The sequence below is a fragment of the Myxocyprinus asiaticus genome, chromosome 1 (genome assembly GCF_019703515.2).
Source record: "Myxocyprinus asiaticus isolate MX2 ecotype Aquarium Trade chromosome 1, UBuf_Myxa_2, whole genome shotgun sequence".
Lineage (NCBI taxonomy): Eukaryota > Metazoa > Chordata > Actinopteri > Cypriniformes > Catostomidae > Myxocyprinus > Myxocyprinus asiaticus.
The window spans coordinates 38,015,477-38,039,269 of NC_059344.1; the positions used below are offsets into that span (position 1 = coordinate 38,015,477).

Consider the following 23,793-nt stretch of genomic DNA (forward strand, 5'->3'; position numbering starts at 1 on the left):
AATTTTCAGTAGTTTTCATCAGTTTTACTCAGTAATTTTCTATGCAAGGACACAGTGACATGAACACTGTAAAATAAAGAGTGACTGAGTTCTGTGTTGAGAAATGACATGACACATCGGGTGAGTTTCACAATTTCCCTACAGCAAACGTCTTTTGTGAGTTCAGCCTGTTTAATCATAGTCTGAGAACTGAAGTTAGAGAGTAACATGGACTCTACAGTCGATTCAGCAGCTCTCAGCAGTTCAGAGAGGTATAAAGTCATGAAAATGCATTTGAGGTAAAACACTCATTTTGTTTATTGATTGTGGCCTTCCTGTGTCTTTAGTGCATCTGAGGAAGTTTGCGTGAAGAGCAGTGAGGAGAACCAGCAGCACAGAGATACAGATGATCAGACGCATGAGGAGGTACAAAGGAGGATGAGAGAGGAAGAGAGAGAGAAGAAGAGGAGGGATGTGATGGAGAAGTTGAAGAGGTTAAGTATATCCAGCGCGGATACAGATGAACCCTTCAGTCCTCTCAGCCCCAGGAGCCCCTCCTACATGGTAAATATAATTATGCCAACACCATCAGACTCCTCACACCTCAAATTAGAATGTTTTTTTATAGAGTGTCAGTGACGTGTGCATTCATACTTCACACATGTTGGTCTAGGTGGTCTTGTTAGTCTATCCATATGTGAACCAAATGTCCCTAAACTTACCTACAATGTGGGGACCTACCTTGAGGAAATAAGAAAATAGTTTCATAATGGGAATAAATAATGTCTTATTTCACATGTAAAATGCTTAAAGGTGTTTGTAAGGGTTATGGTGAAGTGGTTATCATTATGAATAATAGATATCAATGGGAGGTCCACAGGCTGATATAAAACATGGCAAATGTGTTTGCGAGTGTTAGTGCACTGTCCAGTCAGTAATCAGATATGGTATCTTCCATGTGCTGTTTGTGTGAACGTACACCTATCCTGTGCTGTGCATGGTTCTGATCTTTTTCTTGCAATGTTTGCGTGAGCTGGGGGAGGAAGATGACAGAACAGAAGCATCTGCTTCACATTGCTGAGGTGCTTTGTGTGTGTGTTTTGTCTATGCTTGCTGGTTTCAGGCTGAGGGTGAGGACTGCCAATCAGAGGGTACACTTTCGGTGAGTTGCTAAATTGTGCATGTGCATGACAGTATTTAACTGTATGTTAGTGTTTGTATGAGTGTACAGTATGTGTGCATGTGTGTGCACCTTCCTTTTGCTTTACAAAGCTGTGGTCACAACTAAGATCAGATCTTTATGTTTATGTCAGATACTCTTCCATCTGTTCTCTCTTTTGCAATGTTGTGGTAAAACAGATTGTGATATACAATTTAAAGGTGAAGTGTGTAAATTACGCACAACTTGCGTCACCAAGCATCAATGCAAAAATAATGCTGTTTTTAAACAGGTTTCCCAAACACTCCCCCATTTTCTATTGGTGGGACAAAAAGATAGCCCTGCCCCAAACTCATGCCATTGGTTGAGTCAATGTAGTTGAGTCAAGCTAGTCAGGATACATCTCAAACAAACCGAATGCCACAGAGCCGCAGTGTTTACACTTTTAAGCCCAAAGAATACTTCGGTCAAATGCGAATGCTGAGCGTCCGTGTACAGGCCATATAACGCAAATCTCATCATCAGCAGAGTGCTCGAGCACTGAACGCATGCAGCACGATTTTTCTAACCGTGCGTCTTTGAATGCACAGACTGCGTATGCGCCTGGAAATATTTGCATGAATTACTGGGTCCACAAGGCGTCAATACTCGCATTTGAGCTGTTGCTGTCACGAACAAATGCTAGAAGATGTAATCGATGGTAAATAACAGGAGGCAAAGGTAAAAACAACAACAGTAGATGTGCACATCAAGAATGCATGTGTGAGGAGGTCAGGAGATACCTGCATTTGTACAAATCGAGTCTGAAGGAATATAAAGACATCTTTATGGGTATAAACTCCTGAAAAGAAATAGTCCTGTGTCTACATAACAGTTGTAGCGTGCATGCGGCAACTGCTTGTGTATGTGCGCACCGTCAAATGGAGTATACTTTGACAGGCTCGCGTTCAACTGTGCGCAGACGCTGAGCATTTGTGTCAAAATCAAAATATACTTTGGGCTTTAGGGGAAATCAGCCTACGAAGGCTTACTTATATTTGTCTCTGCACATTAAGCTGGTATACAAGAAATTATTTTAACATTGATAAAACTACATACTTCACCTGTTCGCATTTAGCAAACCTTTAGCAAACCTAATATAAATGTTGGAACAATATGTACACTTGAAAAACATTTTTGCTTATTTTTAAGATTTACATATTTCAATTTCATAACAAAATTATGTGTAATGTTTAACAAAATTAAGTTAAATTTTACCTAAAATATTTTGTTTTATTAAATTCTACTTTATTAAAAATTCTATTTTATTCTATTTGATTACTCAACTCAATTTGATGGAATTTTGTTATGAAATTTAAATGCTTAAATTAAAAATAAATGAGTGTGGAATGTGAAACCCAAATTAAAAAAAAGATTAAACTCATTTGATAGGCTACAGATCACTTCTTACACATATGAATGATAAACACAAATGGTGATTTGAGGCAACTTTTTGAAAACACACTGGAAATGGGTGCCAGGATGACTTATTTTGGCATTGAATGCATCTCAACCTGTTGGGCAACACTGCACTTTTAAGGCCATGACACTTTTGTGTGGAAGAAAGAAAGGGCAATGTCTATTGCTACAAGGATTTAGAGGATCAGCAAAGGATATGAGCGGCCAGATACAAAGCACCCAGCAAGGAAGTTATGAAATAAATCTGTTTACAACATCAATAGGCTTAACAGGCTTTAGCTTTTGCAATCTTCATCAGTTGCCCAACAAAGTTCTGCAGTTGCCTGCAGTGTAGTTGCACTATATTTCCTGTGTTCCACAATGTTGCCTGGCAACATTACCCAAAATATTAACTTACATTTTCATGCTTCAGACTGTGAACACACAAATACTTAGAATGCATTTACAGATAAATATACTGTTTTACTGTTCATCTACAGATTACTGAGAGGACTGAGTCTCTAAACCGTTCTATTAAAAAAAGGTGAGCAGATTTCTGCAAAACACACACACACACACACACACACACACACACACACACACACACACACACACACACACACTCATGTTGGGTTTTCATGTTTTATGAGGACTCTCCATAGACATAATGGTTTTTATACTGTACAAACTTTACATTCTATCCCCTAATCCTAAACCTAACCCTCACAGAAAACTTTCTGCATTTTTACATTTTCAAAAAACATAATTTTGTATGATTTATAAATTGTTTTCCTCATGGGGACCGACTGATTGTCCCCACAAAGTAAAACATTTCAGGTTTTACTAACCTTGTGGGGACATCTGGTCCCCACAACATAGGGAATACACACACACACACACACACACACACACACACACACACACACACACACACACACACACACACACACATTGGTGCAGCTATCCTTATGAGGATTCTCCATAGACATAATGATTTTTATACTGTACAAACTATAGATTCTATCTCCTACCCCTAACCCTACCCCTAAACCTAACCCTCACAAAAAACTTTCTGCATTTTTACATAAAAAAACAAACAGTTTAGTATGTTTTTTAAGTGTTTGAATTATGGGGACACTAGAAATGTCCTCATAAACCACATTTATAGCATAACACCCTTGTAATTACCAGTTTGTAACCTACATTTTTTTTCTCGTAAACCGTCCACACAAACCTGCATTGAGATGAATGGCACTCGATCATTAATTGTAAAATTATACAAAAGAGAAACCCTCGTCACTGTATGGAGTGTGAGAGAAAGCAGCAGGAGACATGATGGGTTCATGTTTGTCATGCCAACTGGAGTATATATTGTATTCCAGGACTATAGGTTGTAGATTATAGGTTATAGATAGTCAAAAATATTAATTGATATGACAATACACATGACAGTCTAACTCTAAATGTGAAACATGAGTGAATGAACAACGGTTTGAGACATGATTCACATTTCAGTCAAGCAGACATAACATGACTCTCTCTCTCTCTCTCTCTCTCTCTCTCTCTTATCTCCCTCTCTCTAGCCTTCTCATTGTCACTAAATAGGAAATTAGGAATAATTGTTTGCAGTTTTTCCACACGTATCAATCTCAAAAGCCAATTTGTCACCTTAGTTTTCTTTTCCGCATATCTGTATTGTTCATCTGGCCATAAAACATAAATATACCACTTCATTGAGTCTTTGTTTGAGTCTAACACTACTCTATGAGTCATGGTCCTCTTCGTGTCCATGCTTGTTTTAAGATGATCACCGCAGTGGCAGTTTAAGTAAATATGTCATCTGTTTGTGAACACAGAAACAGCATAAAGACGACCCAACCTCCCACGATCATCTCAAAGTTAGATGGCAGATTGGAGCAGTACAACCATGCTGTTGAGGTGAATTATACCTTCACATACACCTGCATCAAGTCAATTACACTCATAGTGCAAATGCACCTGTACAGCTATGTGACTGTCTGGCATGTGTAGCCAGAGCTGCTTTTTTTTTTTTTTTTTTCTCCCAATTTGGAATGCCCAATTCCCAATGTGCCTCGTGGTGGCGTAATGACTCGCCTCAATTCGGGTGGCGGAGGACCTGCCTCCATGTCTGAGACCGTCAGTCTGCGCATCTTATCACATGGCTTGTTGAGCGTGTTACCGTGGAGACGTAGCACATGAGGAGGCTTCACGCCATCCACCACAGCATCCATGCACACCTCACCACACGCCCCACCGAGAGCGAACCACATTATAGTGATCACAAGGAGGTTACCCCATGTGACTCTACCCTCCCTAGCAACCGGGCCAATTTGGTTGCTTAGGAGACCTGGCTGGAGTCACTCAGCATGCCCTGGGATTCGAACTAGCGAACTCCAGGTGTGGTAGCCAGCGTCTTTACCACTGAGCTACCCAGGCCCCCAATCAAGAGCTGCTTTTACATAAATGTCTTCACATAGTGTATATTCACATACAAATCTCATTACCACACCCGGTGCTTACCTGCACCTGCACCTGCTCTGATGTTTACCACCCTCATGCATGTACAGGCATCTCTTCTAACTCCTCTTAGTCATGCTCTGTCAAACATTCTCGTTTTCAGCCTGTCCTCTGTGTTTCACTACCACCTAACTGTCAGGAAGAGTGTAAAACCCCCAAGGCAAATGTGCGTATGTGTATGTATGTGTGTGCAAACCCAGGTGTTTCTCTAATTTTGCTGCTTACAAATAAGATGATTCAGTGTCATAATATGGTTTCTGATCATTTCGTAATCCCTCTGTGAATTACACAAAGTCTGTATCCAAAACTTAAGGTAGTTTAAGGCTTGCTGCCTCGCTGTCCAGTCAGTTAATGACTTCACAGACTGTTTTGTGTATTAACTTGAAGGCACCTCATAAGGAAGCAGGTTTCAGACAGGCTTCCAAGGTACTGTAATGTCACGTCTAACAATCTAAAACAAATTCAAGGGAGCTTTAGAGATAACCAAGCAAATATTTAGTGACTACAAATGGAGTTTTATAAACTAGGTTCGGGAGGAGCAAGGTAATTTAATCTGACCAATCACATCAACAGAGTAAGCGTATATAAACAGCCACTTACCTCTACATGGTGTCGAGGCTTCCTGCATTCAGCCCCACCACCCATCACCCACGAACAGACCCATGCAGTGACTCGGATCATCGGATGCAACTTCACTGCAAAGCATTCGCCTTCATCAGAACAGCTCTTCCATCCAAACAATCTCATTATTCAAATAGAAGTTGCCACAGCAGCTTATTTGTTTTTTCAGTATTTACAGCTACCACGTAAAGTGTTGTATTTTTACTCTGCCTTTCGATACATGTGAAACAGCTCTCTACGACTGCTCATATGTTCTCCTATCTAAATTTTCCACCCGGAGTGGCCGACTGCGTAAACCTGCTTCCGCAAACTGGCTGCTCTGGCGCTGTATACACGTGAAACCGCTCCAACGTTCCACAGCACACTGCAGTTATACACAGCCTCTGTCCGAACAGACACGAGCCGAAATCGGCGAATCACACGCCGCGTCCCAACTTATTCATAATCATTCTGCAACGCGTCTCGCCTCCTGTCAGAATTCGAGCTCTTATTGCCTCTTATGGTGCTCTTATCGTATCTATTAAATCCAACTCCCTTGCACAAACTCCTACGATTTCATACGTCCTCGTCAACACAAGACGAGTTGAATAATATAGGCTGTGTCTCGTTTGGAAGGATGCGTCCTCTGGAGGTCGCATTTGTTGGCCGCATACGTCATCGAGGCCGAAAATGTCGTAGAAAAGCGAGTAGGACACTTCAAATGCGACCTTGTTTCACGGGAATTCGGAGGATGCATGAGGTGTATCCTTCGTGGGCACTCACAACCCACAATTCTTTGCTTCAACGGAAATGTCAAAAAAAAAAAAAAGAAAAATAGATGCCAATTTGCCCGTAAATATGATGTTCAGACGCAAGGAATGTTAATTCCCAAGTTGAAGTACCTCAGTAGATGGGTGCAGAGTATATAATATGTATAATTATGTTAATATATAATTAAAATAAAGTATTAGACTAAAAGTACACCTGTAAAATCTATTTTCTTTTCTCTTTACATCATAACTCTCCTAAAATGTACCTCATACATTCCCTTCCAGAGGGACTTTGATCCCTTCTCACTCAAAGCGCTAGTGCTTGTTAAAGAGTGGCGTGCTGTCATAGCAACCATCATACGTTCCGTTTCCATTCGTCCTACGAAGGCCGTCTCGTTTAAACGAGATTTGTTTAAAGGAGGACACTTGGTATACTGCAGCCTTCAAAGGATGCGTCCTACCTAGCACGCAGCCTTCGAAATGAGACACAGCCATAGAGTAATAAAACGACCTGAATTACATTGGAAAACAATCTGCAAAGCTCCAAACCATACGCTTAATAAACATCAGACTACGGTATTCATCTGGGCACTCAGTTTCAGGTGCCTTCTAATTTCATGACAAACCAACTTTAAACGCCGTCCAAGCACCGCAGCCGTTTACGTGCCACAACCGCGGCACGTCTTTCAGACCATGCATCTCAGCCTCCATGGCTCCGTAACCCAAATTATGCCACTCATACCAAATGAACCATCACCCACCTAGCAACTGACAACAATCGGGCTGCTTCAGGTCTTCCCTTAACAGTTCACCATAAGCCTGCATCTCTGCATCAGTTTCATTCAAATGAAATTTCCACCGTTTACACGGGCCGTTTCCCTCATTCTACATCGACAACCATTCCAAATGCCTCTGTTTTTTCCAGCATAATCCATTCCTCATACTGACCTCCAGAACCGATACTAGGCTACCCCTCACCATCGACCTGCTCATCCGATGTCTAAATACCTTCTGCCAGGGCTACATATCTCCAAACACCTCAAAACACGACGCAATGTTCATCCTCGCCTTCTTCGGCTTCCTCCGACGTTCAGAACTCTCTACCACAGCAAATCTGCCCAAGAACCCATCCCACCATTTCAGACCTCCATATCATAGACCACAAGACAATCAGATATCTTATCAAACAGAGTAAAACACACCAGACCAAAAGAGGGCCTCCAATTTTTATTTTCAACCTGCCCACTCCCATCCAGCCCTTTCAATCACTAGCACTTTACCTCCACTACAGAGGTTCACAATCCAAAAACTCTCTCGATCCACTCTTCATAGGCGACAAAAACCAAGCAATTTCCTGATTCCGGTTCCAAAAACATCAGATCCATTCTGATTAAATCCAGCATTTCAGAAAAATTATATTCAAGCCATTCCTTTCGCATCGGCGCTGCAACCACGGCAGCCCAAAAAGGCCTGCCTGTGCATCAAATACGATTACTGGGCCGTTGGTCATCCGACGCTTACCTTAGCTACATCCGTACCAAACGTCTTCACATCAAAAATGCTCAATAAGCCCCCATTAGCTAACCACGATACATTCATGTTCAGGGTCAGGGGTAAGCATGCCTTATCCTTGTCAACCCACCGTTTAGGCACTGTGGGGGCCTCTCCGGCCAGCCCAGGAGCCCCCCCGTCTCATATTGCTGGACGGGCCCTCCTAAAAACTCAAGGGCTCTCCCTTCCGAAGGGCAGCAGGGGGGTTCTCCCGTTCGAATGCGGTAAGTGATTCCCTGTCCGAATGCAGCGTGAGCCAATCACATTAATTTGTATCATGGGCTCCCTCGTTTGCGGCTCGGGATGACCCCCCATTGAACGCAGTGAGGGCCCTTCCCGTTCGGCCGTGGCTGGGCTTGCCTGCTCGAGCGGCTGCCGAGTCTTCACCTAAGGGGCTTGCACTGTTCGCCGCATGAGCCCACCCATCAAACAACCTGGATGGAGACTTGAGTCAATCTGGGTGGTTAGTATTCACGCCTCCATCCGGGGCGACATCTATTTAGGGGTATTCGAGCTCCGGTCAAGCCTCGAGCCCTTCACCCAGGACAGCAAGCCACACATGTTTACACTATCTTCTAAGCAGAATTACATTAACTTGCGAACTATTGAATGCTTATTTCTCGGTGGGAAATGTTGAAATATATGAACATATACGTTCAAAAATGAAAATGTTCACTGTGAAGATGTCCCATAAAGTGTGTGTTTGTGCGTGTGTGTTCAGGAGTGCTGTAAGGAGGGGAATGTAGTCAAGCAAACTCTTATGGACGTCACAACACCACAAGAGCCTGTATCTGCTCGGAAGATCCTGTTTGAGGCTGGAGATGCCTGGAATCAGAATTCAGCAAAGGCCGTGCCCTCTAAGGTCAGAATGATTATCCAGCATTTATAAATACAGTATTTTTTTTTTTCTATTAAGAATTTTTATTGATTCTTGTATATAAAAAACAAAACAAAAAACAGAATAACAAAATATAAAAATACAGAATCAAATTTAACCCCCATTATTTCCCCCTCCCTCTCCCCAATCCCACCCTGTCAAAGCTTAAATTACGCAACACACGCATATAAACAAACAAACTAAAAATATTTGAAATAATAAAAAATATACAAATCAACAAACAAAGAGAAATGAAATCCACAAAGAACAGAATCCACAATTAACACCACAATTTTGTCTCTCTCCACATGGTCCTCACTGAGATCCTTCCAGAAAGGACAAATACCTTTCCCATTTCTTACCATATGTGTCAATTCTGCAGAGCTACTTATGACATCTTTTCAAATACCGCAACCCTGCCCAATTCGATGAACTATACTTGAAATGAGGGAGCGCCAATTGACTTCCATCCTCTAAGAATTATTTTTTTGCCAGTCATTACACTAGTTTGAACCAGGTTTTTGTATATTAATAATAGTCATAGTCTGGGGCAGAATGAAATTTGAGTATCTAAAATCTCACAGATAAAACTCTGGACTCATAACCAGAATTCTTGAATCTTAGTGCAAAACCACAAAGCACGTGCTATGTCTCCATCCTCCAACTGATATCGGCAGCAGGTAGATGTGTCTTTTAAACCAAGCCTAAACAATCTAGAGGGAGTCCAATAGAAACAATGCAAAATTTTAAACTGAATAAGGCATACCTTTGCATCCCTAGACATAGTTTTAATATTTTTATATTTTTTAATTCTTTCCCACACCCCATCCTCCAGTACCAGTTTAAGTCTCTTTCCCATAACTTCTTAAGAGCTGTTAAGGCCCCATCACCAAGACTCTGAATCAACGAGGAATAATACACTGATGCTTCATGACCCTTTCCAAAGGCTGTGAGCACCATACAAAGAGTGTCTGCAGCTTTAAGGTGTTGTCTACTACCACCAAAAATAGTACAAAGTAAATGGCACAACTGTAAATACCTGAAAAATTGAGACCTAGAAATACCGAATTGCTGCGTTATATTTTCAAATGATCTCAAAGCTCCATTTTCATAAAGGTCACTAAGTGGAGCAACACCCCTCTCCATCCATTCTTTCCAGCAAAAGGGGGACATGTTAATACATAATTTTGGATTCAGCCATGTGCTTGAGGAAACATTTAAGTAAGTATCAGAATTGAACATACAAGAAACCTTTGTCCATACTAAATGTAAATGTGAAATAATAGGATTCATTTTTACTTCTCTAGGCAGTTTAACAGGAAGATTTTGCAATGGTGAAATTGGGGCAAGGACCACTTGTTCAGTGTTATACCAGGGAGAGGCTCTCTCAGGTGGAAGAGGCCAATGGGCCAGGTGTCTGAGACTAAAAGCATAGTAATAAAGCAAAATTTTGAGGAGGCCTAGACCTCCTTTGTCAATTGGTCTATGAAACTTACTGAAATGCAACCAAGGTTGTTTATCATTCCAAATAAAAGACTTCGATATTATATCAGATTGTTTAAAATAAGAAAGAGGAACATCTAGAGGGAGAGACTGTAGTAGATAATTTAATTTGGAGATTCAATTCATTTTTATAACATTGACCTTCCCTGCCATAGACAAATGTAATGAAGCCCACCTATCAACATCACACGAGAACCTTTTCATTAATGGGCCAAAATTAATGGGCTCTAACTAAATCTCTAAAATTTGCTGGAAACAATACAGTATTCTTAATGATGTAAGCACCAGAGTACTGTCAATGTTTGTGAAAGGTTACTCACCCAAACTCACATTGTGTGATCAGCCAGTGTGTTTAGTTTAACTTTTTTTTTTTTTTTTTTTTAACTTTGATTAAGATGGGAAATAATATTTTAGATGTATTGCATATTCATCAGTCTGATTTGACTGCATGCCACTTACATTCAGTGAGTGAATAAATGATGAACAATAATGAAGGATGAATAATTATTTTGGTTCAGGATGCGGAGGGACTGAATGTGGGTGTGGCAGATCTAATTAACCAATGGGTGAAGGGAAATTCTGATGGCAGCTTCAAGAGCCCCACCTCCAAAGCAGCAGTAAGTTGATATGATCCATAAGTCTCTGAATGCTAATCACAGAAAGCGAAGCCACAAAATATCTAATATGATGGTGATGATGATGGTCACATATAAAGTCACATATTTATTTACATAAATGGGATTACAGCAACATTTCCATCAGTTTCTTTCATGGCTCTCTCTCATAGTTCATTTTAATCTGAAACTACTGTATCCTCTAGTTTCCCTTTCTTCATTTTTAGTTATTTTCTTCCCACTTTTCTTGTGTCTGCTGTTCTAGTCATCCTTTCCAGATTTAATCAATTTGTATCTCTCTCCATGCTGAGTGGGTTAGTTTAGGTGGTTTCTCACTGTTTCAAAACATCACTGGGGCCTTTTGGGCTAAAGTCCTGTATAGCCATCAAACTATAGAGAAAGAGTTTAAAATATCTTATGTCTGCTTAGCTTGTGTGCCTTTGTGAATTGGTGTTTTCTGCATATAATCTATGGAAAACATAAAGTATGACAAGGTAAAGTACCTGCTGAGGCAGTCATGTCATGTGATAGCCTGTTGACTGTATCAGGCCTGTTTATTTTTATTTATTTATTAATTTTTATGCCATTTAGTGGTTAAGCCCAGAACAAACTTCCTCATGACAAAATTAACCCGGTAGACTTTCTGATGTTTTATCGTAAGAACTGAAAAAAAGATTAATAATGTTATTATGGCTTTTATTTTCTTTGTCTTTGTTAGTCTCCAGAAGTTAAGGCTGGTGAGGTGCGTAACATAAAATCGATGTGGGAGAATCTGGGAGACACATCATCACAGGACAAACCTTGTGCAAAGGTACATCCCTCTGTTAAATTTATCTGACTCCAGCCATCTCTACGATCAACCATACATAAACTTTCTAATGAAACATGACCATCTGTTAAACATTAAATGCTGTTCAAAGCAAAAATCATTGACTTATTCAAAAACAATCTATGAACAACATAGATTCAGGAGAGCTTGGCTGTTTGCCTATAGTAGTGCCTCATTCTCTTGCATCTGCATTATTCTCTAGATTTAATATTGTGTTATACTCAAGTCATCTTTACCTGGTTTTCAATGTTTTTTTTATCTTTATTTTTTACCAGGGAAAAAGGTATAAATTTGTCGAGAGTGGACATGGGAAGTATGAGAAGATCTTAGTTAATGATTACACAAACTGAGGAACAAGTAAGAAATTTATTTTCTTTATTCAAATCTTTTATTCAAAATAACAAAATATAAATACAGAGAGTGCATCAGTGTACAAACATAATTCAAGCTCTATCAAAGTAACTAAAATATGATAAGCGTGTTTTACATTAGCTTGGTTGTACATTGCCGATTATCTACAAAAACAAACTTAGCTGTATTAAAGACCTACAGTGTACAGGGTAGAGCAGGTGTGTGATGACTGATGAGAGTTTTAGAATTTGTTGTGATTCTCACCCCTATCTTCCAATGGAAAAAAGCATAGTACATAAACGTATGATGAGTTGGTTCTATTTAAAGTGTTTATTTAAGATCTGTGTTGCCAGTTCTCTGTTATTATACAGGAGTAGTGTGCTAAAGTTTAACCTAACTCAGAGTTATGTGCATGTGGAGTGAGTTTTCCTAAAGGCATGACAATGCAATCAGCTGCATTTTATAACAGAGGTCCATAAAGTACAAGCCTGCCATAATGAAGTCAAGGGCTACCATAGTTAAAAGCTTAGAAAGAAAAGTTTTCCTGTCAGCACCAAGTAGTATTCTGTAGATGTCACATCATTGTTGTCACACCTGTCAGTCTAATCATGCAGGTCACAAAAACAAATGAATTTACAAGCATAAAAAAACCAAAAAAAAAAAAAAAAAAAACCCAAAAAAAAAACACTTTCAATATTTCACTGTGAAACACAGTAGAATCAGTAAGAAAATACCCAACACTTAATGGTTTCAAATAAAATCAGTTTAGAAATAACAACATTTAAACTACTCTATACTTTTATCATGATACAAGGAGTGATGAAAATTCTCTCATCATTTACTCACCCTTATGCCATCCCAGATGTGTGTCTTTCTTTCTTCAGCAGAACACAAATGAAGATCTTTAGAAGAATTCCTCAGCTTTTTTGGTCCATACAATGCAAGTGAATGGGTGCTAAAATTAGCATAAAAGTAACCCATATGACTCCAGTGGCTAAATCAGTGTCTCCAGAAGTGATTTGATAGGTGTGGATGAGAAACAGATCAATATTATGTACATTTTTACTATAAATTATTCTCCTTACTCAGTCAGGCTGCATTTTAACTTTCACATTCTTCTTCTTGTGTTTTTGGTGATTCACAATCTTCATGCATACCCCCCGTATTGGGCAGGAAGTTCAATCAAAAAGGAGTTTCAATCAAAAATGGACTTGAATGTGATCTGTTTCTCACCCACACCTATCCTATCACTTCAGAAGACAGATTTAACCACTGGAGTCATATGGATTACTTTTATGTTGCCTTCAAAATTTTGGCACCCATTCACTTGCATTGTATTGACCAACAGAGCTGAAATATTCTTCTAAAAATCTTAATTTATGTTCTGCAAAAGAAAGAAAGTCATACACATCTAGGATGGCATGAGGGTGAGTAAATGATGAGAGAATTTTCATTTTTGGGTGAACTATATCTTTAATAATTACATACTTCATTTTAAATGTAATTCCATGTAAAGTTTTGTAGTCCACGTCTGCTAAATGAATAAATGTAAATATGCAGGCCTCTGATACCCCTCAAAACTTCACATTCTTAAGCCATCTATTCTCAACATTTATGCTCGCACTACCCAACTCAGCTGACTTGAGAAAACCTAAACCCCAAATCCATCCTCTGGATGCCATACTGGTCTCTGAGACACTTTCCTTGTTTGATCATTTTCACCATTACGTTATCAGACCATGCTAATTTCCTCACTCTGCACAGTGTTCCTTCCACAACCTGAACAGCTGCACCCATGAGTTGCCCTCTCCCTCAGCCATCTTTATATAGGAATGCACTAGGCCTCACTTTCTGCAGCACTGCTCAGAGCAGAGCTTGGTAGATGTTTTTAGATGCTATCGATGATTCCATTAAGATTCCACCAAGCTGGTCTGGTGATAGTCTAGATGCTCCATCACAAGACAAGCTGCCTGGCCAAGAGAAGCTTGCTGTTTAAGCTAATTAAGAAGCCTGGTCGGGACACCAGCATCCAAAAAACAACACATGATGGTGACCAGCAATGCTGGACTTTACAACAGGGTAAATTTACTGCATACAGCATCACTTAAAGAGTGGTTCCTTAACTTTACAAGTGAAACAACAAATTGGGGCAGTTGCATAAACATGCATAATCTTAAGACTGCGTCTAATAATTACTGTCTTTAGTAATTCACATTGCATTGTGGGAAAATTAAGACACTGAACGACTTAAAAAAATAGTCGACAGTGGCCGCTCAACACAGTATCAACACTGAAAATATTTGCTTATTGGAAGAATACAATGCTTCAAAATCGATTCTAATGAACAAATTTAATGATTTTTTTACCATCGTAGAAGTCAAAGTCTTCTATAAAGTCCCAACTCAAGCCCCTTTTAGCCCAGTTATTTTTCATGGCAACATACTGTAGAATGTAAACAATAATTAGCCTAGGGTTCTGCAGTCTTATATTTTTGTCTTTAATTAGACCAATCGAAGTTTTATGCAACTAACCGAAAAAAATTAAGACCAACATTTTTGACAACTAACTTGTAAGATCAGTCTAAAGCCGTTTTATGCAACCATCCCCTGTAATTAAACATCTGTAATTTTTGTTGTGACTGTACCAAATCCTTTGGCTGTTCTGTTAAAGTCTTTTGGCTCTTCACTTTTCTGTTTGCGCTGCAACAGCCCTCTCTCAAAGGCTGTAGCTATTTTGTTAAGAGGTTTTGCAGCTGCTTCCTTCAGCTTTCGAGCGTCAAAGCGTGGGCTATAAAGAAGGATGGGCAGACGGTGGACAAAGGACGGAACTAGCTGGTCATCCCTCTCTATTTTCTTCTGCTCTTCCTCTGTTTTGTTGGCATGTATCTGCTTCATAATGTTCTCTTTTGTGGAGAACATATGAAAAAGTAAAGCATCCCACATTTTTGCTGACCTGGGCTCCTCTTTCTTTTTCATTACATCCTGACCTGCCAACTCTTCTTTGGCACCTGCAGACTTGCCATCACCTCTTGTCTTTATGTCTGTTTTCTCAGCATTTTTCTCAGTCTCAGACTCTGGAAAACTGGGTGCATCAGATTCAACCACCATGTGTTTCTTCAGCCTTGTCCAGCCACTGAGTTTGGCCTTTAGACCTTTAGGTTTCTGAGCAGCCTTAGGTTCAATTTGTGTCTTGTGATCCCCTGATGTGGGATTAGATGGAGTTTCTTTGCTAGCCTTGCCATCCATGTCTGATGTGTGGATCTTATTTTCATTGGACGCCTCGGTGTCAACAGCATCATGTTGTCTCTCAGTGGTTACTGAATCTCTCAAACATTCATGAAGTTTTGAGGTTTCAAACTTTGAATTTGACTCTTTACTGCCTTTAGCAGATGGTGCCTTTACATCCATACTAGAATTTAAAATTAAATTAGGTGCTTTGACTTCAGTCTGGGACTTAGCAGTGTTTTTTGGTTCTTCAGAAGAAGAGAGTGGTAGAGATCTGGCAGCCTTGAGAAGCATGGCAGCAAGGCTTGTTTCTGTACTTTGAGCTTTATATTTGGCATTTGATATGGAGCATAATAAAGGGTTTTGAGTATCAGTTTTTAAGGATTTGGTCTGCACACTCTCCATATTTGTAGATTTGGATGGCTCATTGGATGGTTTGATATTTGCAGTTGATTTTGTTTGTGGTGTTGTTGAACTTTGGAAGCTTGATTTAGAGTCAACTGTAACTTTAGCTGCAACTTTGATAACAGTGTTTGTCTTACTGGAGTCCTTCAGTTCTGATGCCAAATCTATAGATGGTTTTGGCTCTTTTATTACACCTTTAAATGGTATCAAGTTTTCTTTTCTGCTGTCTTGCTTGGAAGATTTATCCATCGCCATGTATGTGACTGGGGCTTCAGTATTCTGTGCAACTGTCCCTGTGTTGGTGATAACTACAGTATTCTCTGAAAATATCAATGCATCTGAAGGCATTTTGGATGGTGTATTTTTTTTGTTTGAAGGGCTTTGAATAGAATTCAGGTTGATTTCATATTGTTGCATCTGTTCACTTTTGGTGTCTTCAGTGTTTAGGTTGATTATTGCAGTGGGTTTCAAGGAGGGAGGTGTGTTAATTGGTTTTGATAAAACTTCAGATTTATTGGCTTCTGACTTACAGAGAGCTGCAGGATTAGATATTTCTGATTTAAAAGGATCTGCAGGTTTAGATGCATCTGACTTAGAAGGACTTGCAGCATTATATACATCTGCTTTCATGAGACTTGCAGGATTAGATACATTTGATTTGGATGAAAATACTGTATTGGATACATTAGACGTATATGAGGCTCCAGGTCTGGATACCTCTATCATAGAGGGGGCTGCAAACATGGATGTACCTAACATTAAGAGAGCTGCAGGTTTAGGTTCTTCTAGCTTTGAGAGGGCTGCAGATTTAATATCAGTAGGGACTTTATTGTAACTTCTGGTGTCTGCTGATGGCATTCTAGAATCTTTGTTGTTAGGTGAGTTTGTTGTGATTTTATTTACAGCTAGGATTTCATTGTTGGTGTTTATGACATTGTGGAGTTCACTGCCTTTGGTGATGGTAGTAGAGTTGTGGACAGAGGAGGAAGACTGGTGTGTTTCTAAAGACAAAGACTTGGTTTTCTGCTCTGTATTTGAAGAAACTTGTGACTGCATTGTTTGCACTAATGCAGGTTTATAACTTTCGGTTGGATATATAGATCTGTGTACATTCTCTGACTGTGCTGTTTGCTGTGGAATATTTTGAACCAATGAGAAATTCTTTGTTAATAATCTGGCTGTATTTGAGTTCGGAATATTTGATTGTGCCAGGGGAAAAGGGTAAGTTGCCATTTTTTCCCCCTCTGTCAAAGGTTGTGTGATGATGTCTGTAGCCCCTGAAATTTGTGGTCTTCGAGCCTCTGCTACAGCAGCACTGGACGGGTTTACTGACATTATTAAAGGTGTTGTTTGAAGCCCATGGGACATTGAATCTTCAGAAAATAAAGCCAGAAGCCTTGATTTTACTCCAGGACGTGTCTCAACTGGTATATCCAAGGTGGGATTGTTGTTAGTTTGTTTTTCATTTTTGTCCATTACTGGTACTTTGTCTTGAATTATTGCTTTTTGTGAGGGCCATGCAGCCACAGAAATTTGTAAAGCCTCTGAAACTGGTATTTGCACATCAGAGGATTTCTCATCCTTGAAATCAGATATAATATTGGATATTTCTTGAGATGACTTGGCAGGAGGTTTGGATATGGAATATGTCATGTTTTTTAAATCTTCAGGTACTTGAGGCTTAGAGACAGGAGGATCACTGTGAGAATGGACCTTGATTCCACCATAAGCAATATATTCTGCAGGTGTCAATCCATAGTACATTGACTTTAGTTTAGGGATGTTGGGTTCAGTTTGTGATGGTCTCTGGTTGCCTACAAAACGTGCTGGTGGTCTTGGTGACCAATATACAAGAGTGCTGGGTGTGTTATAAGTGTGGGAGGGTGCAGGCAAGGATGTCTCCTGACTTGCATCTCTTGGAACAGAGTTGGTTGGTATTAACATAGAGGTTTCTGAAGTTTCAGTTTTAGACATTGGATACACCTGTGGAACTGCAGATGTATGCACTTCACATGCTCTAGAGTTTGACTTACTAGATTCAGCAAGCGTCTTAGATAAGGAAACTTCACAACTAGAAATCTTCTGTGTCAAGCATTCCTCAGAATAGGCCTTGGAAATAAATGGTTTGATTCCTAATTGAACGACACCATTTGGAGTGGAATTTCTAATTTTATCCACAGCAGAATGATTCAGGCCATTGTCATTAACAACTACTGAACTTTGAGTTGTTACATTAATCGATGAGGGAGGTTGGAGGAAATGATTTTGAGGTTTGGTTTCCAAATCATTTTCTGTAAAGACTGTTGGTTCCATTGTGGAGGATAAAGTAGAGTTTAATGTAAACAAGGGTTGATAATCTTCACAATATTGAAAAACAGGTCTGTTTTCCCATGAAACTGGGTCTGCATTAGTGTTTGGTTGACAATGTGTTTTAGCTTGGTACGTTGTCATTGAATTTAGTTTATCATCTATTACTGTAGTTGTGTCCATTTTTGTAGTTGATAGTGCTTGGTAAGCTGAATTATATTCCAAAGCGTCTCGAGTAGGTGGCTTTGATATCTCATAAAATGAGGTCTTTGGAGTATAAATCCTTGTTTGCGGTATTTTTTTAATTGTGGAAGTCGAGCTAGTGCTCAAGTATGATGTTTCCATGATGTGATTATTTGTGAGAGGCTTTTGATTAATGAGTCCAGGTACAGCATTTTTATATCCTTCTCCATTAGAGTGGCTTGCTGCCACCTGAGAAACAGTAGGCTCTGTCTGGTAAACTGGTACACAGGCTGATGTCAAATTTGGAGCAGGAGGTTGGACTGGAGCTAATGTGGGGGTTTGGTTTTGCACTGAGGCTTGATAGGTGTCCACTACACGACTTAGGCTCTGTTGTGCTCCTGATGTATGATGTGTAGTTCCCACTCCTGAGAAACTGGATTGAAGAGTTTGGCTGAAGGCTATCTCAAATGATAAATCTAGGTTTTCTTCTGTGGCCTGCTCCGTGTCATCATCAAAAATAATAGATGAGCATGTATATATTGGTGCTATCTGGTGCTCCAGGAATTGGGCAGGGTTTGAGTATGATTGTACATACAGTGTGGGCGTGGAACTGTAGTGTGAGCTATTGGCAGAGTATAAGTATGGCGAGCGGGAGTAATGGTAGAAAGGGCTGCTGGCGGAATAGCGAGAGTGAGGGGTCCTGCTAAAGAGAGGGGTTTCTGGAGTTCTTGGAGGAGTGGAGTGATCGCTGTGCTCCAAATCAGGGCTGGCCTCATTTACTGGCGATAGGTTAGACCGGAATGGGATGGGTGTCTGACAGGAAGAGCCCACTTTCTTCTTGGCATTTTTCTTTAGTAGTTTCTGCAGACGGGCATTGTCTCTCCCTGGTTTGGGCAGTAGAGGGGGAGGGTACTGCTGTGGAAGCAGGCTAGACTGGCTACCGTAACTTAAAGCCATCAGCATTTCAACACCTGCATTAAATATAAGCCACAAATAGATGTCTGGTGTTAAATCTAAAACTTAAAGCCAGTCCTAATGCTAAATTTGGCTTAAAACGTGATCCTTCTTTCTCCCTGCACATTGTGAATTTCACTTTGAAAGTCCATCGTGCTTAACACATTCTTAAAGAATAATAATAGCTGGATGCCATTATGCCTGTAAATGCCAAGTTGAAGCTGAGCATAAAGCCCATTTTTTTTTGTCCAATACCTATCCAAAAGCTAGACAGCTGTTCAGTTAGCCAGAAGCTGTAAACTGATGTCATTTTCTACATGAGGGTTAGGTTACTTAAAGGAATAATCCGGGTTCAATACAAGTTAAGCTCAATCGACGGCATTTTCGCCATAATGTTGATATCACAAAAATGAATTTTGACTCGTCCCTCCTCTTCTCTAAAAAAAACAAAAAAAAACACAAAAAAAAACAAACAAACAACAAAAAAAGCAAATATCGAGGTTACATTGAGGCATTTACAATGAAAGTGAATGGGACCAATTTTTGAATGGTTAAAAGGCAGAAATGTGAAGCTTATAATTTTATAACAACACATATTAATTCTTCTGTTAACCCGTTCATACGTACCATCACACAATTATACACCAATTATAAGCTGCCAGATTCAAATTGGCTTTTGCGCCGACACAGGCTACGTTGGTCAAGAGTCTGTAATTTATATTCACTGAAACAGTTACTCACACAGTCTTTTAAACCACAGAAAAAGTTTATTTTATATACATACATCCAACTCATCACCAAAGTACCACAATAAAAAGTTTACACCTCTTTATACGCACAGTCAATACATAAAACGCAATCTTCCTCTTGATGTGTGCTGAAATGTTTGTTTACATTAGTAGCAGTTGTCATTCATCAAACAAACCGCTACTAAAAGAGTCTTTTCAGGCATACAATATGTTTTTTTCCCCCTGAAACAGAGAGCCAAACGATCACTAAAGCACCAGGATAACAGTTCACAGCTTGTATATGCACAGCCATCATATCTAAACGTGATCTTCCCATGCACGCAGCCACATCTGCTTAGGTGCAGATGCAGTTTTCACTCACACAAACAGCAACTCAAACAGCCTTTTCAGCCATATAATAGGTTTGTTTTCTGAAACAGACAGCCAAACTATTACAAAAGCACCACAGTAACAGCTTAAAACTCGTATACTCACAGTAAACACAGCACGATTATTGGATGCACGCAGTCACGTCTGTTTACATTAGCGCTTGACACATACACACACAATGTCTGCGATGTCAAACAGTGCGTAGGCAAACCAGACTGCTGATATTATTTGTCCATTCATTTTTTTTATAGTTATATATTGTATAAGCAAAATAAATAAAGCAAATACAGTACAGCAGACATAACCAATTTGTTTACATGTTTACTATATTATATACAGTATTTTTATTAAATGACAAGAAAAAAACAACACAAAAACACTTGTCTACACTCGACTGGCTGTACAGTGTCACGTGCAAAATTAACTCACTCCAGGGGGCACTGCAGGGGAATTTAGACCCTACTCATGGAAAGGTTAAAACTCATGGCAACAAAGTTGTAAAACTAGATATAACTTGACACAGAAAAGGTTGGCAAGTGATTTTACCACACTAAAATCATGTTAACACAGATATAGTTTGTCTTGTGGCTATACTTTTGAAACAGTGAGTATTTTAACGTTTATGGATTGGCCCCCATTAACTTCCATTGTAAGTGCCTCACTGTAACCCAGATTTTTGCTTTTTAAAAAAATAAAAACAAGGGTCTAAATTAATTTTTTTGGTAAATAACATTATACCAAAAATTCTGTTGATTGAGCTTAACTTTTATTGAACCCAGAATATTAATTTAAAAATATACTTACCACTCTAAGACTATTTTTATGGAAATTGTGATTGAGAGAATTGTATGTTTGTATAATGTTTGTATCTGTTCTATTCATTATTTTGGTTTGTGTAAAATACTGTTCCTGTTATATAAGCTTTTGAATAATGAATTTTTCTCTGTTTGTCTCTTTAGTTGGCTGCTAATCACACAGATGTCAGAAGAAAAGATGCTGTTGTACAAATGTACAACATAAATGTGATCATTGATATAATAACATTACTGGTTATTAGTTACATCTAAAACATTGCATTACTATGCTAGGCCTTTTTATAGTAAAGGATTTCTCCGAGAAAAAAGTGTTTTCACACTTTGTACATGTACATCTTTCTATCACTTCCAATCAGAACTCAGTAAACACAACTGTATATGGTATTTAATTAAAGTGTTTTGTCCAGCTATACTCAAGTGTAAGATACAGAATCAGGTCTTAGAGGTATTAGACAATCAAACATTGATCAGAACTTCACTGTGAACTCTGAAATCATTGGCCAGCATGCAGTGCTGTTTGTTAATTTACGGAAATATATTTTAAAATCTGTACCACACAATAAAAATAACTCTATATAAATCTATACATTGTAATGGGGCGGGGGAGAAAAGGAAAACGCCTAAATTTGAATGCCCGAAGGGAATAAAATATTCCTGAAACAAAATGTTTTTCATACAAAAATGTAAGGAAATATTTATATTTTTTTCATACAAATGTTAAATGATTTCTTTCTATTTGATAAAAATCTCTGTTGTTTTTTTTTTATTTTTTTACTTACTCTCATGTTCCTGCTCTCATTCCTTGCTCCATAAAAGTGAATAATATTCAGTTAAGTAGTCCTACTACACAGTGTAAATCAATGAGCCGAAAGAGTGTGTGGTGGAATGCTTGAATAATGATTTTTATGTATTTGTTTGCAAATAATCAATAAAACTGATCAATCATCTGTGAATGTCTTAGGCCACTTTGTCCATACTGTTCTCTTTGAATTCATACTTATACAAATATATGAAAATATAATGTCAAAACATTACAATGAGGAATTCTTTTTATAAATATATCAGTATATCCACTTCTGTTTGTTAGACTGATAAGCAGTTATGACCTTGGATACTTTAATATTTACTACAGTTATACTGTGTAACATGTATAACCTGTAGATATTGTTGGCTTTGTATGACGAATTGCTTAAGTTCCTCATTTGTAGTCGCTTTGGATAAAAGCGGCTGCTAAATAACTACATGTATATGTAATGTAAAGAGTTCAGACTGTGACTCACTCTGTCACTGGGTTACTTTAGAATAAGTATTCTAGTGCCTGTGTGGCAGTGATGTCCCTGAAATATGATCATGAGCTGCTCCACATTTTATTTTTGCTCACTGGAAGACTGCATATCCTGCAAGCACAATAAGGCTAGAAAAACAAATACCATGGATGTGAAGCTAAACTCTCACAGAAAAATTAATATGGCTAAATAGTATGCATTCATTGTCACCCTCTGTGTTAGTGTGCATTTAATAATTGTCTTAAAAATAGATACAATTACATATATATATATATATATATATATATATATTCCCTCTTACAATAGTCTAGAAAGAAAACCGTAAGCATAAACACATTAATCTTAATCTTAATGCCCCAATTTCCTGGCCGTTGTTTGAACTGCTCTGAGGCCTGTGTTAGACTGATCTCTCCTGAAATCTGTGAGTATGTGCTTTTCTTGAACCTGTATGAGTGTAAGACCTCTGAGATCAGTGCTGAAGAAGTAGCTGTCTGATATCTGAGACATGTCTGTGCGATTTAGGCTCTGTTGACAACTCAATTCCCTAATTAAAAGTGGAGAGACCTCATGCTAAAACTTTGCACTATGTGCTACTTTGTATGATATTCCAATACATGTAATTGCAGTATTATTTTAGGTGACTACTTCCAGGTGATTTGATAGTGCTAATAGCAGACACTTACGGTGAGGCCAGAAAAGAGATGTGATGCTGATCTGAAAACAGATTGGACAGATGCAGTTACTGCAGTATTGCACAAGTACTATGAAAAATATGTAATACAAATACAAAGTACACAAATGCGTTATAAATATACAGTATGTCAAACACAAATGCTAAATGCCAAAATCAGCTTTCAACTTTAAAGTGTGTACTTTGATAGTACTTGGCACTTGTAGTGCTAATTAGCACACTGAGCTGAGGCCTAATGCCTCACACAGAGCCATGCACCAGGCGGCCACTAACAGAACACAGTTACATGGTTAATGAAAGCTGAAATTTGCAATTTTGGGGGTTTACCTGTGCGAGTGTTGCTGTGGAAATGAGTGTGCATCTGAAGGCTCCAAGTCCCAGAGTGGTGGGGGAAGATCAGTGGAACAGAGATACAGGACATGGTGACCTACCCCTTTTCCATGCCCAAAATAAAACACCTCACCCTGAATTCATGTTGTGCTCTGACAGCCATTGAGCTGTAACCAGGCAGGGGTTTTCCACTTCACCTGAGATATATCACAGCCACAAAGTACTGTATGTGTTTTTAAAGGTCTGGTACTGTCCTTGCATATAGATATGAA

At 39.0% G+C, this 23,793-nt stretch overlaps 1 protein-coding gene across 3 annotated transcripts in view; it reads left to right on the forward strand.

Moving 5' to 3' along the window:
* Nucleotides 1–22,161, forward strand: part of LOC127431214 (non-muscle caldesmon-like) — a 28,888-nt gene extending 6,727 nt beyond the window's left edge. For 2 of the 3 annotated variants that reach the window (XM_051681572.1, XM_051681652.1), the window contains exons 5-13: nucleotides 327–543; nucleotides 1,103–1,141; nucleotides 3,076–3,119; nucleotides 4,432–4,513; nucleotides 8,756–8,896; nucleotides 10,933–11,031; nucleotides 11,747–11,839; nucleotides 12,133–12,214; nucleotides 21,359–22,161. In XM_051681572.1, coding sequence (XP_051537532.1) covers nucleotides 327–543; nucleotides 1,103–1,141; nucleotides 3,076–3,119; nucleotides 4,432–4,513; nucleotides 8,756–8,896; nucleotides 10,933–11,031; nucleotides 11,747–11,839; nucleotides 12,133–12,207 — 790 coding nt within the window. In that variant the 3' untranslated portion in view covers nucleotides 12,208–12,214; nucleotides 21,359–22,161. The remainder of the gene's footprint in view (nucleotides 1–326; nucleotides 544–1,102; nucleotides 1,142–3,075; nucleotides 3,120–4,431; nucleotides 4,514–8,755; nucleotides 8,897–10,932; nucleotides 11,032–11,746; nucleotides 11,840–12,132; nucleotides 12,215–21,358) is intronic. The other variant, XM_051681726.1, reaches the window with a different exon arrangement.
* The last annotated feature ends 1,632 nt before the right edge of the window (nucleotides 22,162–23,793 follow it).